The 16,469-nt window shown below is 40.7% G+C and overlaps 1 protein-coding gene across 1 annotated transcript in view; it reads right to left on the bottom strand.

The window, feature by feature from the left end:
* TBKBP1 (TBK1 binding protein 1) overlaps positions 1 to 16,469 on the bottom strand; it is a 166,007-nt gene that overhangs the window by 74,886 nt on the left and 74,652 nt on the right. Inside the window, exon 3 of the mRNA XM_068264146.1 lies at positions 12,811 to 12,915. Within this exon, the coding sequence (XP_068120247.1) occupies positions 12,811 to 12,915 (105 nt within the window). The remainder of the gene's footprint in view (positions 1 to 12,810; positions 12,916 to 16,469) is intronic.

The following is a 16,469-nucleotide window of genomic DNA, read 5'->3' on the forward strand; positions in this document are numbered from 1 at the left end:
CCGTGTAAGCTCTGCTGACAGCATAGGAGGAGGAAACGAGCCAATATCAGCCGGGTGCTTACCAAAATTAGCCGGATAGAGGCCTGGGGAAAACACTGAGCCTCCATATGACTCTTGCTTTAATGCTAGGTACAGAGATGCTAGGTGAGATTTTCTGCCCGATATATTGTCAGATCCATTATTTCCAACATGTCCGATCTGCTTTCTGATCAATTGCCGAGCATTTTCCGATCGATTTCCGTTCACTTCAATAGGAAATTGATTAGAAAATGCTCGAAAATCGATCAGAAAGCAGATCGATCATGTTGGACATAATGGATCTGACAGTAAATCAGCCAGAAAATCTCATAGTGTGTACCCAGCATTAGATATGCACCATCTGTCTTAAAGTGAACCTGCCCAGTCAAAACCAGGAAAACCGGCTGTTTGGTTGTTTTTAATGTGCTATTACTGTGCTTTTTGTTTGCGTTTGAAAAAAACAGAACAAAAATAGGCTTGATTTGCAGTACACAAATCCGGTTCACAGTGCAGGTGAAACAGACATCATATTGTTATACGTATTGGGCATCATTAATGGTTCAGATCAACCACTATTGTTCCGTCAATGTTTTTGGGGTTGGTTCCTCTACCAATCATCTGATTGGTAAGGTTTTCATTATTTGTGTACCCCATTGTTGTGGAACCACAAGGCTCAGCATGTCCTACAGATTTAACTGAGAAGCTGCAAATTCACACATAGGTATGAGCTGGGTTTTTTTTTGAGAAAATGCAAAGCTCAGCATGGTCTGAAAGGACCTGCTGGCCCCTTGAGATTCCAGAGGTTTATTAGTGTATCCTTAGGGTTAACAAAGAGGGGGTGGGAAGAAACGTCAGGACAGAGCTTTGTGTGCAAGCTGACCTAAGGTCACAGCTTTTTTTTGCCTGTACCTATCAGATCAGACGGCTTTTTCCCCCTTCAGCGCTGCTGTCTGTGTGCTCTGATCTCTGGGCAGCCAGGACATCCCGCTCTCTGCAGCAAGTGGAGATCTGCTCCGTGAGTCTGACACCAGGGGGAGGAAGTGAGTGATTGCCGGCTGCACTCCTCTCTTCAGTCAGACGAAAGTGCCGTAATTCACAGAGATGGGAAAGTTAGTACGGCACGTAAATGTACAACAATTGTAAGGTGGGGAGGGAGAGAGACAAGTGACACAGCCGTGAGGGGGGAAGGAGGCACTAAATACCCGATAATTTGCCCAGCTCTGCTTTGTCACAGGCTCCAGCATCCCTTCACGATCGTGCAGGCAGAGTGAGAGACTGCTTGTAATGTGCCCCGTTCCTGGAGGAGGAGCACTATGCAGTCAGTATGGTCCCGCCTATTGCCATGCTGAGGCAAGGAGTGTACGAGCCCGCCAGAAAGCGTGAGATCTCGTACGTAGAGGAGCTGAGCTTGCTGGGCAATCTGCTACAGAGGAGTCAGCGCTGAGTGCAGAGAACAGCGCTGGCTTTTCTAATATGCAAAATAGCAGCCGGGCGGGGCCTTAATTCACCCGGGCGGCCCGCCCACTTAATTGATCCTGGGGAGAACACTGCTTGATTGAAACAGGTGTGGCAGTAATCAGGCCTGGGGGTGACTACAGAAATTGAACTCAGGTGTGATAAACCACAGTTAAGTTATTTTTTAACAAGGGGGGCAATCACTTTTTCACACAGGGCCATGAGTTTTTTTTCTCACTAAATAATAAAAACCATCATTTAAAACTGCATTTTGTGTTCAATTATGTTATCTTTGACTAATAGTTAACGGTTTTTGATGAGCAGAAACATTTAAAGCCAATGGGTACCGGTAAAAAAAAGAAAAAGTCAGATACTCACCTAAGGAGAGGGAAGGTTCGGTCCTAATGAGCCTTCCCTCTCCTCTACCGGTGCCCTCGGTGCTGCGCTGGCTCCCCCGTTCGCGTCCGCCGCCCCAGGGACTTCGGAGGTCTTCGGGAGCACTCGGGCTTCCGAAGACGGGCCGCTCCACACTACGTACACGCGAGCGCGTCATAGAGGGCGCTCGCGCATGCGTAGTATGGAGCGGCCGCGTCATCGGGAGCCCGAGTGCTCCCGAAGGCTTCCGAAAGCTCCCTTCGGCATGCGGAAGTGGCAGTATTTGACCGAACTGGTCGAATACTGCCACGGGGGATCCTGCGCGGGACCGGGCACCGGGAGAGGAGAGGGAAGGCTCATTAGGACCGAGCCTTCCCCCTCCTTAGGTGAGTATCTGACTTTTTCTTTTTTTTTACCGGTAAACATTCACTTTAAGTGTGACAAACATGCAAAAGAATAAGAAATCAGGAAGGGGGCAAATAGTTTTTCCCATCACTGTAGCTATATAGTTAGTATACAGTATAGCGTGATTATACATCGTTTTTAGATAGTATAAAGTATAGTGAATATATTGTATATAGGTATAAAGATTGAAGCGTTGGTATTTGGTATGTCCATGCACAGGAGAAGGTGATGAATATGTGAGAATTACGGTATGTGCTTTCAAAGTAGCATATTTGAATAAAAAAATGAATTTTTAAATGTTGCCTCATTCTTACAATCAAAATGGAAAAAAGACCAGAGGATCAAATGCCTAATTATACCCCTTTTTGCAGGGGCGTTTCTAGCCTTTTTGTCACTTCAGGCAAGAAATCCCCCTAGCCCCCCCCCCCCCCCTCCCTGATGGTCACCTGGCTTATTTAGTTAGATTTGGTGGGGGATTGCATACACCAGGCCCCTGGACTCTTTCCAGGCTCCAGGCAGCTGCCTAGGGTTGTCTTGAGCATGATCCAGCTCTGTATGCCATACAGAACATGCTGCCACTATGCACCTCAAACAAGAACAGCACCCACACTACAAGTTCCAACATCGTGTCATGTCCTTCACATTGCAGGATCAGATTTTCAAGAAAGACTTCATTTCAGAATAATTTTTTCACAAATATTATGGGATATTTTGTGGCCTCTCGGATGAGTTTTCTCTGCGCTCTTGGGGTAATTTTGGTCGGCCGGCCACTCCTGGGAAGGTTCATCACTGTTCCATGTTTTTGCCATTTGTGGATAATGGCTCTCACTGTGGTTCGGTGGTATAGTGGTTAGCGCTCTTGCCTTGCAACACTGGGTTCCTGGTTCGAATCCCAGCAAGGTCAACATCTGTAAGGAGTTTGTATGTTCTCCCTGTGTCTGCGTGGGTTTCCTCCGGGCACTCCGTTTTCCTCCCACATTCCAAAAACATACAGATAAGTTCATTGGCTTCCCCCTAAATTGGCCCTAGACTATTATACATGCACTACACGATACATGCATAGACATATGACTATGGTAGGAACTAGATTGTGAGCCCCTCTGAGGGACAGTTAGTGACAAGACAATATATACTCTGTACAGCGCTGCGTAATATGTTGGCGCTATATAAATATTTAAATAAATAAATATGCAATTATGTTACCGCCTGTTAGGATAGGACTGGAGTGGGTATATCATGACATTGAAGGGCTGACATAGTGAGGTGGTACAATAGGTTAGCATTCATAACCCATTCTGGAGATAAGCACAGTGTGTTTGTAGTGTAAGTGAGACAAGATAAGAGAAGAATGGAAGGAGGAAGGGTAGTAGAGGGTCAGAATTGATGACATGGATGAGCAGATATATACGAGCATAATACAGGCATACTGGATAGCACTATTGCATTGCTAGTGCCGAGTCCATGGTTTGAAGATTGGCCAGGGCAAAATCTGCATGGAGTTTCTATCTTCCCCCGGATTCCATTCAGACGCTTTATATTTTCCTACATTACAAAAACAGTAAGTCTGTGACATGACTATGTGATCTGTAAAGTGCTGCAGAAGATGTCAGTGCTATACAAGATGACTTCCACAAGTGGCAGAGCCCTCATAAGAACACAGACCTACTGCTACACTAAGGGCTGGTGCACACCAAGAGCGCTTTTCAAATTGTCAGTACTTTGAAAAGCGATTGGTTAATGTTACCCTATGAGGGTGTTTCCATAGCAGCATTGTGATTTTTTCAAAATTGCAAATGCGCTGCATATAACATTTGTTTTAAACGATTCTGCGTGAATAAATGAGCAAAAACACTCATTCAATCAAAAATTGCTTCACAAAATTGCAATTGCTAAGCAGCCCTTACAGCAAGTCACACTATAGAGACAACAGCGACTCACTGGGGCACATGTCTCTCCCAGCTTCTACTCCTGGATCCTGATCTCTCTCCTGTCCTCAGGCTGGGAGCACACTTGTCTGTTTCTGTGTTTTCTGCACAGGAATACTGAGATCCAATGTTAATCAATTGGCTAGTGCACACTTGAATAAGGGCTGAGACACACCAGAAAAGCTCCCCAAACGCTATAGCTTTCAAAAGCTCTTCCCAATGTAATGCTATGGGGTTTTTTTTACACAACCTCATCGCTCCAGTGTGCATAGACACATAGGATAACATTAGCAGGAGGTTTCAAAAACTCACAACGCTCAGAAAAACTCCTCTGGTGTGCACCAGGCCTGTGTTTTCCTTCCCCATACAGATAAAAACTGACAGCAGTGAAGCACTGCACACATTTTCTCTATCAATTACATTTGCTTCTGTGATAAAACATGCATGTCTTCACACATACAGACACACATTGGGCTCGATTCTCTAAAGCGTGATAACTGCTATCACAACAGTCATCACACGAGCTGCCGCGCGCAATGGTTAGCGCGTGAACAGCGTTACGTCGCATGATAAGCGAAGGTTGGCACGTGATCACGTGCGCTTTTCACGTGAAAAGCGCATGTGATTGCGCGCAAATCTTCGCTTATTACGCGAAGTAACGCTGTTCCTCAAACTAAGGCCTACGGGCCGAATGCGGCCCCCTGAGGCTTTTTCACTGGCCCCCCAAACACAAAATGTGTAACTTATACAGGATCTTCTAAAAAAATTAGCATATTGTGATAAAGTTCATTATTTTCTGTATTGTACTGATAAACATTAGACTTTCATATATTTTAGATTCAAATACACACAACTGAAGTAGTTCAAGCCTTTTATTGTTTTAATATTGATGATTTTGGCATACAGCTCATGAAAACCCAAATTTCCTATCTCAAAAAATTAGCATATTTCATCCGACCAATAAAAGAAAAGTGTTTTTAAAACAAAAAAAGTCAACCTTCAAATAATTATGTTCAGTTATGCACTCAATACTTGGTCGGGAATCCTTTTGCAGAAATGACTGCTTCAATGCGGCGTGGCATGGAGGCAATCAGCCTGTGGCACTGCTCAGGTGTTATGGAGGCCCAGGATGCTTCGATAGCGGCCTTAAGCTCATCCAGAGTGTTGCATTTAAAAAAATGTAAAAGACCTGTTTTTACATTTTAAATTAACCCCTTACCTCCCACACTCCCCAATAGTTACCAACATTTATTTTTTTTGTTAAAAATACAATGAAATAAATTTACAATTATAAAAAATGCATTAATAGTTTTCTTAGGGACTGAACTTTTTTAATATGTATGTCAAGACGGTATAATACTGTTACTTTATAAATTATGGGCTTTTTATTAATGATGGATGCAAAACTGAAAAAAAATGCATCTTTATTTCCTAATAAAATATTGGCACCAGACATTGTGATAGGGACATCATTTAAATGGTGTAATAACCGGTACAAATGGGCACATTAATTACGTGGATTTTAATTACGGTAGCATGCATTATTTAAAAATTATAATGGCCGAAAACTGAAAAATAAGGAATTTTTTCCAATTTTTTTTCTTATTTTTCCATTAAAAAACATTTAGAATAAAAAAATTCTTGGCATAATGTACCACCCAAAGTAAGCCTAATTAGTGATAAAAAAAACACCTTTAACACATTTCATTCTGATAAGTAGAGATAAAGTTATTGGCAAATGAATGGAAGGAGCTAAAAGGTGAAAATTGCTTGGATGCTGAAGGGGTAAAACCCCTCAGTTGTGAAGTGGTTAAAAACACTTTTCTTTTATTGGTCGGATGAAATATGCTAATTTTTTGAGATAGGAAATTTGGGTTTTCATGAGCTGTATGCCAAAATCATCAATATTAAAACAATAAAATGCTTAAACTACTTCAGTTGTGTGTATTTGAATCTAAAATATATGAAAGTCTAATGTTTATCAGTACATTACAGAAAATAATGAACTTCATCAAGATATGCTAATTTTTTGAGAAGATCCTGTAGATGTGGCCCACTGCACCTTTAAATATTGACAGCCTGCATATAGAATAGCAGTGCTGGCACCGCCCATCCACATACAGTATTAGCCAGCGAGCAGTCATTCACTGGCTTCCAATTCTGCATCAGGTGACACTTTTATCCAACTGGATGGCAGTTTGTCACCTGGGTAAGCTTCACTGTCTGGTGCACAAAGATATTCTTTGGGTGCCGCATGACTGAATGGCTGATGCTGGGAGCTCTCCTCCAGGCATGATTGGGGGGAATCAATACCTACATTTAATGTAATGTTTTTCAACATCATTTTATGTATGTTCCGGCCCTCCAGTCTGAAGAATGTTGACCCGGCCCTTGACTAAAAAGGTTTGAGGACCCCTGCTTTAGAGAATCGAGCCCATGGTGTGCAGAAAAGCACACAGAAAACAGACAGACGAGTGTGCTCCCAGCCTTAGCTTCTTATTACTCACTCTGTGTTCTTTCATGGAGCAGATCTGGCTCTGCAGACAGGGCAGCATCACTACAGCATGGTGTGAGGCTAGGTGTAATGCTGGGAACACACAATGCGTTTTCTCGCTCGATCGGGATCGATTCGACTATTTCCGACGTGCTGGATTCGGGCTTCGATCGCTCCTGCCGTCGATTTGCATGTTAACTATGCAAAATCAACGTCAGGAACGATTGAAGCCCGAATCGAGCATGTCGGAAATAGTCGAATCGATCTTGATCGACCCGCAGATAGAGCGGGGAGACGCATTGTGTGTACCCAGCATTAGGTGCTGTGCCTCTGTACACAACACCCTGCTGTGCAATAATTAGGGACTGTCTACAATCTTTGTCTACAAAACACTCCTAGGAGTTCTGGTTTACCATGAGCTTGCTGGGCAGTCTGTAGCCCCATAAAACTTTGTATGATTCCTTATGAGTGGTGGAGAGGCTGAGGACAGCTATAAACAAAACCTTCTGCTTACGGAAAGTCTATAAACCCAAGTCCTGACTGATTCTTTATCAGTGGCTGAGCAGATGAAAGTAATTAGAACCAGGGCCGGAGCTACCATAGAAAAAAATGAGCAATTGCCCCAGAGCCTGTAGGGGCCCCCAAGGTGTCCCTCCCCCATCTTAACTGTTGCTCCCCAGGGACTCTGCAAAGTCTGTTAAGTTGGGAGTTGATTGGAGGAGGGTCAGTAGCCAGCTCAGGGGCCCAGGAGGGAAATTTGGCTGCAACAAAGGGCCTCTAATGATGCTTTTTAGTCAGGGGTGTTGGGGGGCCCCCAGGATAATTTTGCCCAAGGGCCCAATTGTTACTTGAACCAGCCCTGATTAGAACAATTGTTAAGAAAGCAGAAAGCTTTTTCTCTCCAGACCCTTAAAACGTACTTCCAGGGCAGGGAAAATGTTTTTTTTCCCTGGACTGACAGTAATTTACTGCGCATTTCCCTATTAATGCACTCCAAGCCACCACCTGGACTGTTTATGGGTGTAGATGCCTCTGCTTTGTTGAATATACTCAGGGTATATAATAGTGCTGTACCTTTTGCCCTGCTATAAATGAAGTATGGTGCAAAGAAAACTTGCTTTCCAATTTTTCCTGTGACATCCAATAATACCAAATTGCAAATAAATACATAAACTTGTTTCGACTCGATAGAATGGTCCTATGCCCTGGTTGTCTTGGAGAGATTCGGCTTCGGCCCTAATTTTAGGAAATGGGTTAGCATATTATATAACCCCCCTCGTGCAAAACTCAGCCAACTCAACCATATCTCACAGCTTCGAAATTTCCCGCGGTACCAGGCAGGGATGCCCACTTTCTCCCCTACTGTTTGCCATTGCTGTTGAACCTCTTGCCCATTCCATCAGGGAATCTCAGTCAATTCAAGGGTTTAAAGTTCATAGAATAGAGGAGTGTATATCTTTATACGCAGACGATATGCTTATATACCTTGCAGATCCAGGTCCTTCACTGGAATCTGTATTGGACATTTTTAATAGTTTTGGCTCTCTGTCTGGTCTGTCAATTAACTGGTCTAAGTCGGTACTTTTTCCCCTGAATGCTTTTGATCCCCTACTAATCTCTCACCGTTCTTGTTTACAAGTAGTAGATAAGTTTAAATACTTGGGAATCTGGATCCAGCGGAGGTTCCCTGAATTCAACCTGCAGCCAATTTTGGACTCTATAGAATTTAGACTTAAGAGATGGACTTCCTCTCAATTTATGTGGCAGAGTCTGTATAGTCAAAATGATTGTAGCTCCAAAGCTCTTATATATTCTCCAGATGGCTCCGACTTGGATTCCTCGGTGTACGTTTAGACGCATCAACTCTATTATTACTTCATTTATTTGGGCAAATTCAGTACCCAGAATTTCTTTATCCACACTACAATTACCTACCTCCAAAGATGGACTTGCGGTGCCCAATTTTTTTCTTTACTTTCTAGCTGCCCAGCTTATACCTATCAGTTACTGGTTGAGTGACTTTAGATGAGACTCCTCACTGGCGTTGGAGGCTGATATCGCAAGCTCTTATGAATCCTTATGCGGAGCCATCTACAGGTATGAAGTTCCCGGTGAAGAAAAAGGGACAACTCTTATACAAAATATTAAAATCTATAGAGCCATTTGTAAAATCCTAGGTGAACCTACTATTCCTGTATCTCTTAGTTCCCCTTATGATATAATAAGAATCTCCCTTAATTGATCTCAGTGCCTGACCCCAATTTTTTGACTCAGCTTAATGTCAAATATTTACACCAACTCTTTATAGATGGAAAATAACGATTTTTTAACGGTTTCGGGAAGAGTTTGGTCTCCCCAGACATGCTTTATTCAGGTATTTTCAACTCAGGCATGCAGTGGGAGCCCAGACGGGTTTACATAATGTAGACTGGACCCCCTTAGATATGGATAATCTGCTTTTACAGAAGGTTAGAACCAAACAAATCTCCAAATATTATAACTTCCTGCTGACAACATCTCATTGTTCCTCTAGATTTGGGTCTGTGCGGGGGAGGTGGTCCAACACAGAAGGTGATATCAATGAAGATGACTGGGAAGATTTTGCAGATAGTTACCACAAAACACCCATTGCAGCTTATGATAAATTAATAGGATTGAAATGGCTTCATCAGGTATATTTATCTCCTATTCGATTAAAAAGGATGGGCCCCCTACATGATGGTCGCTGCTTAAAATGTAGGCCGGATTAGGCTGATTTCTTACATCGTGTTAGGTTTTGCCCTTAAGTCAATAATTAGTGGAAATCAGTGACTCATTTCCTAAGACACACGTTGGGTCTCCCTGATGTCCACACATTAACCATTTCAGCCCACGGGGATTTTTCACCTTATGCATCAGAGCAATTTTCTCCTCCCATTCATTCGATAATAACTTTATCACTACTTATCACAATTTATTGATCTATATCTTGTTTTTTTCCCCACTAATTAGGCTTTCTTTGGGTGGTACATTTTGCTAAGAATTATTTTTTTATAAATGCATTTTAACAGGATTAATAAGAAAAAAAATTGAAAAATTCATGATTTCTCAGTTTTCGGCCATTATAGCTTAAAATTAATCCATGCTACCATAATTAAAACCTATGTATTTTATTTGCCCGTTTGTCTCGGTTATGACACCATTTAAATTTTGTCCTTATCACAATGTATGGCGCCAATATTTTATTTGGAAATAAAGGTGCATTTTTTCCATTTTGCGTCCATCACCATTTACAAGCTTATAATTTAAAAAATGTTCGTAGTATACCCCCTTCAAATGCATATTTAAAAAGTTCAGACCCTTAGGTAACTATTTATGTCTTTTTTTTTAATTGTAATTTTTTTTTTTTTCATGAAAAATTTTATTTGGGTAATATTTTGGTGTGGGAAATAAACAGTTCATTTTTAATGTTATTATATGTGTAAATTGTAATGTAAAAAATATGTAGATGTAGTTTTACTATTTGGCCACAAGATGGCCACCTTGAATTTTTTTTTTCCCTCCTTGTTAAGCGGAAGCACAAGGGGGATGCGGAAATTTTTTCCGGGCAGAAAGACTGAAGCCTCTTGTAAGAGCACTTCGGTTTTTCTGCTGGGGAGACGGATCGGTGATCGGGAACCATGTTCCCATTCACTGATCCCAGGGCTACCGGCGGGAGTGCGCCGAAGCGCGGCACCGCAGCAGAGCATAAATAGTTAAAGGCATGTATGCTAGGCATATTACAGGATGTTTCATGTAATCGTTGGAGGAAAATACTCCTTAGAATCCTACTATTTTATTCCAGGAAATCCATTGTTCTCAAATGGAATAATAGCAATGCCCCCAATCCATCTGACTGGAAGAGACTGGTGAATTCAGCACTTCCTCTCTATAAGTTAATTTACCAGTCTCGCAACCAACCGGATAGATTTACCAAAATCTGGTCGTTATGGTTAGACTCTATAGACATGGTAATTCCAAATCTTGAAATAAATATTTCGGTTCCGGATATTGCGGTTTGATGCCTTAACTATGTACTATGTCTATTATATCATTATGTGATGATAGCTCTCTATTCAATTCTATTCACTACAATACTACATTCAGAATACGTTTATCAGAATACGTTTATTTCGCCAAGCATGAGCGATCATCTTATCGTTTGATAACTGTATGATATTTAAATGTATCTTATGTACTTACTGAAATATGGTCTGGCCATGTACGATGTGCCTTATACCTTGGATTATAATCTGTTTATGTTCTTGGCTCTATTACATTTATTTGTTGAAAATTAAATAAAAATTGTCTTTTAAAAAAAACAAAAAAACACAAATTTGGTGTCTCTAGTCTCTACACTCAAGAGACATTGAAAAAATAGTTTACGAAAAATAAATACATGTTGACTTAGTGTATATATACTTCTTTAATATAAAATACATATTTTTTGCATTTATTTTTTTTTTTTTTTTGTAATGTGTGGGATTAAATGTTTAACATTAGAAAAAATGCCCTATCAGTCCTGAAAAAACACCAAAACTGTTTGTCCGACAAAGTACAGCCAAACTATAAACTGTGAAATTATAAAACTACCAAGGGCAAAAAAAATGTCCAATACTGAGAGCTGCTTTCACCGACGATAGCGAAATGGGTAAAGCCTCATGACAGGCTCAAATGCTTTCCAAGATCTGGAAAACTATTAACCAGGCTGCAAAACTTAGCCCGTTAAAGGTTGTTGTCAGATAAATAACTTTTAACATATTTGGGTCTCGATTCACTATGCGGCTCTAAGTGTTAGCGCCGCAGAGAAAAGACCACACACTAATAGTCGTGCAAAGCTACATCGCGCCAAAAACGTCGCACTGCACGCGGTACGCCAAAAGCATTGCGCGATGCAACCAGTGTGACAAAATGGGGCTTATGGTGCCCCTGAAAAGGTCACACCATCGGGCGCACTGGTGCGACATTAAGGGGCACCATGTGCCCCATTTTTGTCACATCGCGCAATGTTTTCGGCGCACCGCGGTACCGCGCGCAGTGCGACTTTTCGGCGCACAAAGTCGTTTGCGCTGCAGTTTGGACATCTTACCCTTTAAGACCTCCAAACTGCCATACCGCAGCTTTGTGAATCGAGCCCATGGTCAGGAGTCCTGAACACTTCTGTATCATAGACTGTGGTATATGCTGAAAGATATATGCTGCATTCTTCATAGGAGAGATTCAGTCTGTGCCTGCCCTCTGCAGTCTGAACAGCAGAATGATGCAATGCAGGCACCAGCAGCATGCACATCTAGATGGCCTGAAACAGACTCTCTAAACTCAGCAGCAACATTTGAGCATTCTAATATTTTAAGATGGCAATTAAGAGCAGCAGTTACATCATATTTAACCAGCCCTGCTATAAAGAACTGACTGCCATGTGCTGTTTATATGTTGCGCTTGATTCCAGAGTAATTAAATATGTTTACTACAAAAAGTATGCAGGCAGCCACTGCAAACAAACATTGTGCACTGCTAATCCATGCATAGTCACTATCATATGCCTTTAAAAAATGGGAGACAGAACAGGAGTTTTAAATATACCAGAACAAAGTTCTACAAACCACACCACTTTTAAGCTAAGCACTGAACTTATAAAGAGGTGGAGCTGGCAATGCATGCCTCAGCTATATTTCTTGCATGCTGGAGAGGAAAGTGAGTTATGGCTATTTTTCATGGACGGGTGAAAGTTTTGAGGTCACCGCCAGTTGGTCACACATATAAAACAGCCTAGCGCTCATGGGTGGCTGGAAGCATTTGGCAGTGTTATGATGCTTGAAAAGCACTATAATCATGTACATCTGAGTGGCCAGCAAGTTTCAGTGACACATCACATGAAACAAATTTAAACCATTAGGTTGTTAACAGCTTGTCAATAGCCACATCAGCGGACGCCCCCTTTTAGTAGCATTATACTGCAAGCGGTTGTCAATCCTTGATTGCAAGACGGATAACCTGTGCAACTCACCCATCTGTGTAAAGAAGGACTTATTGTTCCTTTAATGTAACATCGGCAACAATTTTCTTTCTACATGTATAAGAGCCCCATATGACTGTGATGTGGTCACACGGCACACTTACCATCTCGCTAAGCTCCTCATGCAGCTCACTCCTCTCTGCACACATCTTCTCACATGCTCGCACTATCTCTCCCAGCTGCTCCTCCTTCTCTTGGTTATTCTGGAGCTATAGAAATAAGAAGACAAAGTATAAGTGTGTTTATACCGATCACTTACCAAGCTGATAACATGCTTCATGAGTTCTGCTACACACGAGCAATGCTTTTGCCACGGAGTGTAAAATAAAACAAAAGATGGTGATTTGCACATCTATTAGACTGTATGTAATGTTGAAAAAAATATGAAGTTAACATATAAAATATTGAAACTCAAAAATGTTTTGTTTACTGAAAAATATAGGCTCATTTTAAATATAATGCCAGCAACACATTTCAAAAAAGTTCTGAAAAAAAGGCAACAAAAGACTAAAAAAGTTATGCGTCATTAAAAAAGCCACAAAAACAAAAACAAAAAAAACCTAACCCAGAACTGATGAAACATCACGTAACTACTTAGGTTCATTGGTAACAGGCCAGTAACATGAATGGGTTTAAAAATAGAGCATCCCAAAGAGGTTCAGGTTCTCAAAAGAAAACAAATAGTGCAATGGTTTAAGAATAATATTGCTCACATAAAACTGCAAAGAATTTGGGAATTGTTGTCATCTACAAAACATAATATCTTGAAAAGATTCTTAAGGTGCGTACACACATGCGACTATAGTCGTTTGTAACGATCGTTCCCCGATCTTTACCAACGACGATCGTTACAAAAAACGAACCACCGACTATTAAGGCAAACGACGAACGAGCCAAATCGCTACAAAAGAAAGTTCTGTCTCGGCGGATTTAAACCAACGACGATCGTTTGCAAAAGTAGTACATCGTTGGAAACGATCGTTCGTACTAGGCTTGACATGCGCATTTCACTATTTCTCCATGGAACTTCTCATTTTTATGCGCAGGCGCAATAGTTGCTTTCTGTGATGTAACGTTCGTTCTAACGATCAGATCGTTACACACATTTTAAAACTACCTTTACTTAGGTCGTTCTTTCATCAATTAAAAGTTTGTTCGTCGTTCTTAACGAACGATCGTTGTCGCATGTGTGTACGTAGCACTAGAATCCACAGAACTCTCTTAAAGGGGAACTTCAGCCTAAACTAAAGGCTCATACACACATCAGACTATAGTCTTTGGAAACTGAAAGATCACAGACCAATCTTACCACTCTTCATGTAGTATGAGAGCCATACTCTACACAGTCTTTTCTATGGAGCTGAACTCCACATCAGAAAAAAATATTTGCAAGATGCTGCACACACAGATGCTGTACAGACACAAAAGATCAGTATCTGCAAAAGATCTGTTCCTGCCAAAAATCCATTCCTGCAAATTGCAATGATAGTCTATGAGATCTGCAGATCATCATACACACATGATTTAACTGACATTTATCTGCAGATCAGATCCACCAGGATGGATTTTCAGATCTGCAGATGAATGTCAGTTAAATTATGTGTGTATGATGATCTGCAGATCTCATAGACTATCATTGCAATTTGCAGGAATGGATTTTTGGCAGGAACAGATCTTTTGCAGATACTGATCTTTTGTGTCTGTACAGCATCTGTGTGTGCAGCATCTTGCAAAGATTTTTTTCTGATGTGGAGTTCAGCTCCATAGAAAAGACTGTGTAGGTATGGCTCTCATACTACATGGAAGGGGGTAAGATTGGTCTGTGATCTTTCAGTTTCCAAAGACTATAGTCTGATGTGTGTATGCACCTAAACATACTGTCATTAAGTTACATTAGTTATGTTAATAAGAATAGATAGGTAATATAATCTTTTACCCACCCCATTTTAAAAGAACAGGCAAATGTTTGTGATTCATGGGGGCAGCCATCTTTTTGGTTGAAAGAAGGTTATAGGGAGCAGAAGACAGTTCCAACTGTCCTGTGTCCTGATCACCCCTTCCAGCTGCACGTGCTAGGCTTCAAATGTCAAATTCAAAATGTAAAAAAAAAAAATGCACCAAAACAGCAGAACGAGAACAACAACATCAGAAATCCCATCATGCTTTGCACAGCATTAGGGGAAAAATGCCTGGGCAGTTTTTTCTGTGCAGCTAAAAATGAGGCTTGTATAAGAGAAAAAAAGTTCTGATGCTGTGAAACAGTTAAAGAAACACCAGGCCTTTCCAGTGCTGCTGAGTAAATTTTTAGTCCGGAGGTTCACTTTAAAGAGAAACTGAAGCGAAAAAATATATATATAAAAAAAATATAATGAATTGGTTGTGTAGTACAGATAATTACTAGAACATTAGTAGCAAAGAAAATATTCTCATATTTTTATTTTCAGTTATATAGTGTTTTAATAGCATTGCATCATTCTCTAATATTTGCAGTTTACACACTACTCAGCGTTCTGAATGATTTTACAGAGCAGGCAAGGAAACATTTGAACCCTTCTCTGCAGACGTAAAACAATGCAATGACTGACAGTTGAGATAACCATATTCAGAAGACAGAGTTTTCTGCGTCTTAAGGTACGTACACATGTCTCATATTTCTTAAAGACTTGTCGTTCAAACCGGACGTTTGAACGACAGTTTGGCGTGTGTACGAATGATCATAAGACTAATAACAGCAGTTTTGACGGATCCGCTTGGCGGATCCGTGGACTAATTGTCGTTCAAACGACAGTTAGGTCCGTACATATGTACAAACGACTTGTTGTTTGAAAGTCTATTCGCTCAACACTAGTAGACTTTCAAAGAAGTCGTTTTATCAGTCATTTGATCTAGTCCATTGTTCTATCAAGTCCATTGACCAATCAAACGACATGTAAATTATCTATAATTTCAAATGTTTTGTCGTCTGTGTGTACAAGAAGTTTGAACGACTTTTTGTTTGAATGACAAGTCGTTCAAATGTCCGGGTTAAATGACAATTGGGCATAAAAAAAAAATCAGACTTGTGACCTTAAAAGTCAAGGAGCTCAATGGGTCTTTTGCAAAGATAAAAACTGGAGTTTTTTAACTTTTCCTGTACTGGAAACAATATTAGACTTTTGCCTCTGCTCCTAATGTTTTATTTCTTACCTGTACTACACATACAAATAATCATATTTTTTTTTCGCTTCAGTGTCTTTTTAAGGGACAAAATCAAATACCAGTATTTAATAGCCATGATTTTGAAGCTCACAGGTGGCACTACATCATACACAGACAAAATTGTATAGTGTTAATCATTGCAAGAGCTCAGAAGCACTTCTGAAAACCAATGGACTGATGCACAAAATCAGGAAAACGGTTGAAATCAGATCGGACCTGTTGGAAATTATCTATCGAGCCATCTATATGCTGAAAAAACTAATGGGTCCATATGCAATTCCTTTTTTCTCCTGAGTTTTCTCCTAGGAGATATTTTTAAACTTGTCAATAAAATGCTGTTCAAGCCACCAGAAAGCAAGAAAATGCTCGAAATAATTTTGATAGTCGTTTTTCACCTACTTTTTGGTACTTTTTAGTTGAAAAGTACTGGAAAGTTATTTTAAATAAAAGATGAAAATGAATCTCCTAGAAGAAAACTCAGGTGACCAAGTGAATTGCATACAGCCCATGGTGTATTCCCAGCATCATACATCTGTCACTTTCTCTGAAAGGGTGATGAGGTGAA

The sequence above is a fragment of the Hyperolius riggenbachi genome, chromosome 12 (genome assembly GCF_040937935.1).
Source record: "Hyperolius riggenbachi isolate aHypRig1 chromosome 12, aHypRig1.pri, whole genome shotgun sequence".
In the NCBI taxonomy this organism is placed as follows: domain Eukaryota; kingdom Metazoa; phylum Chordata; class Amphibia; order Anura; family Hyperoliidae; genus Hyperolius; species Hyperolius riggenbachi.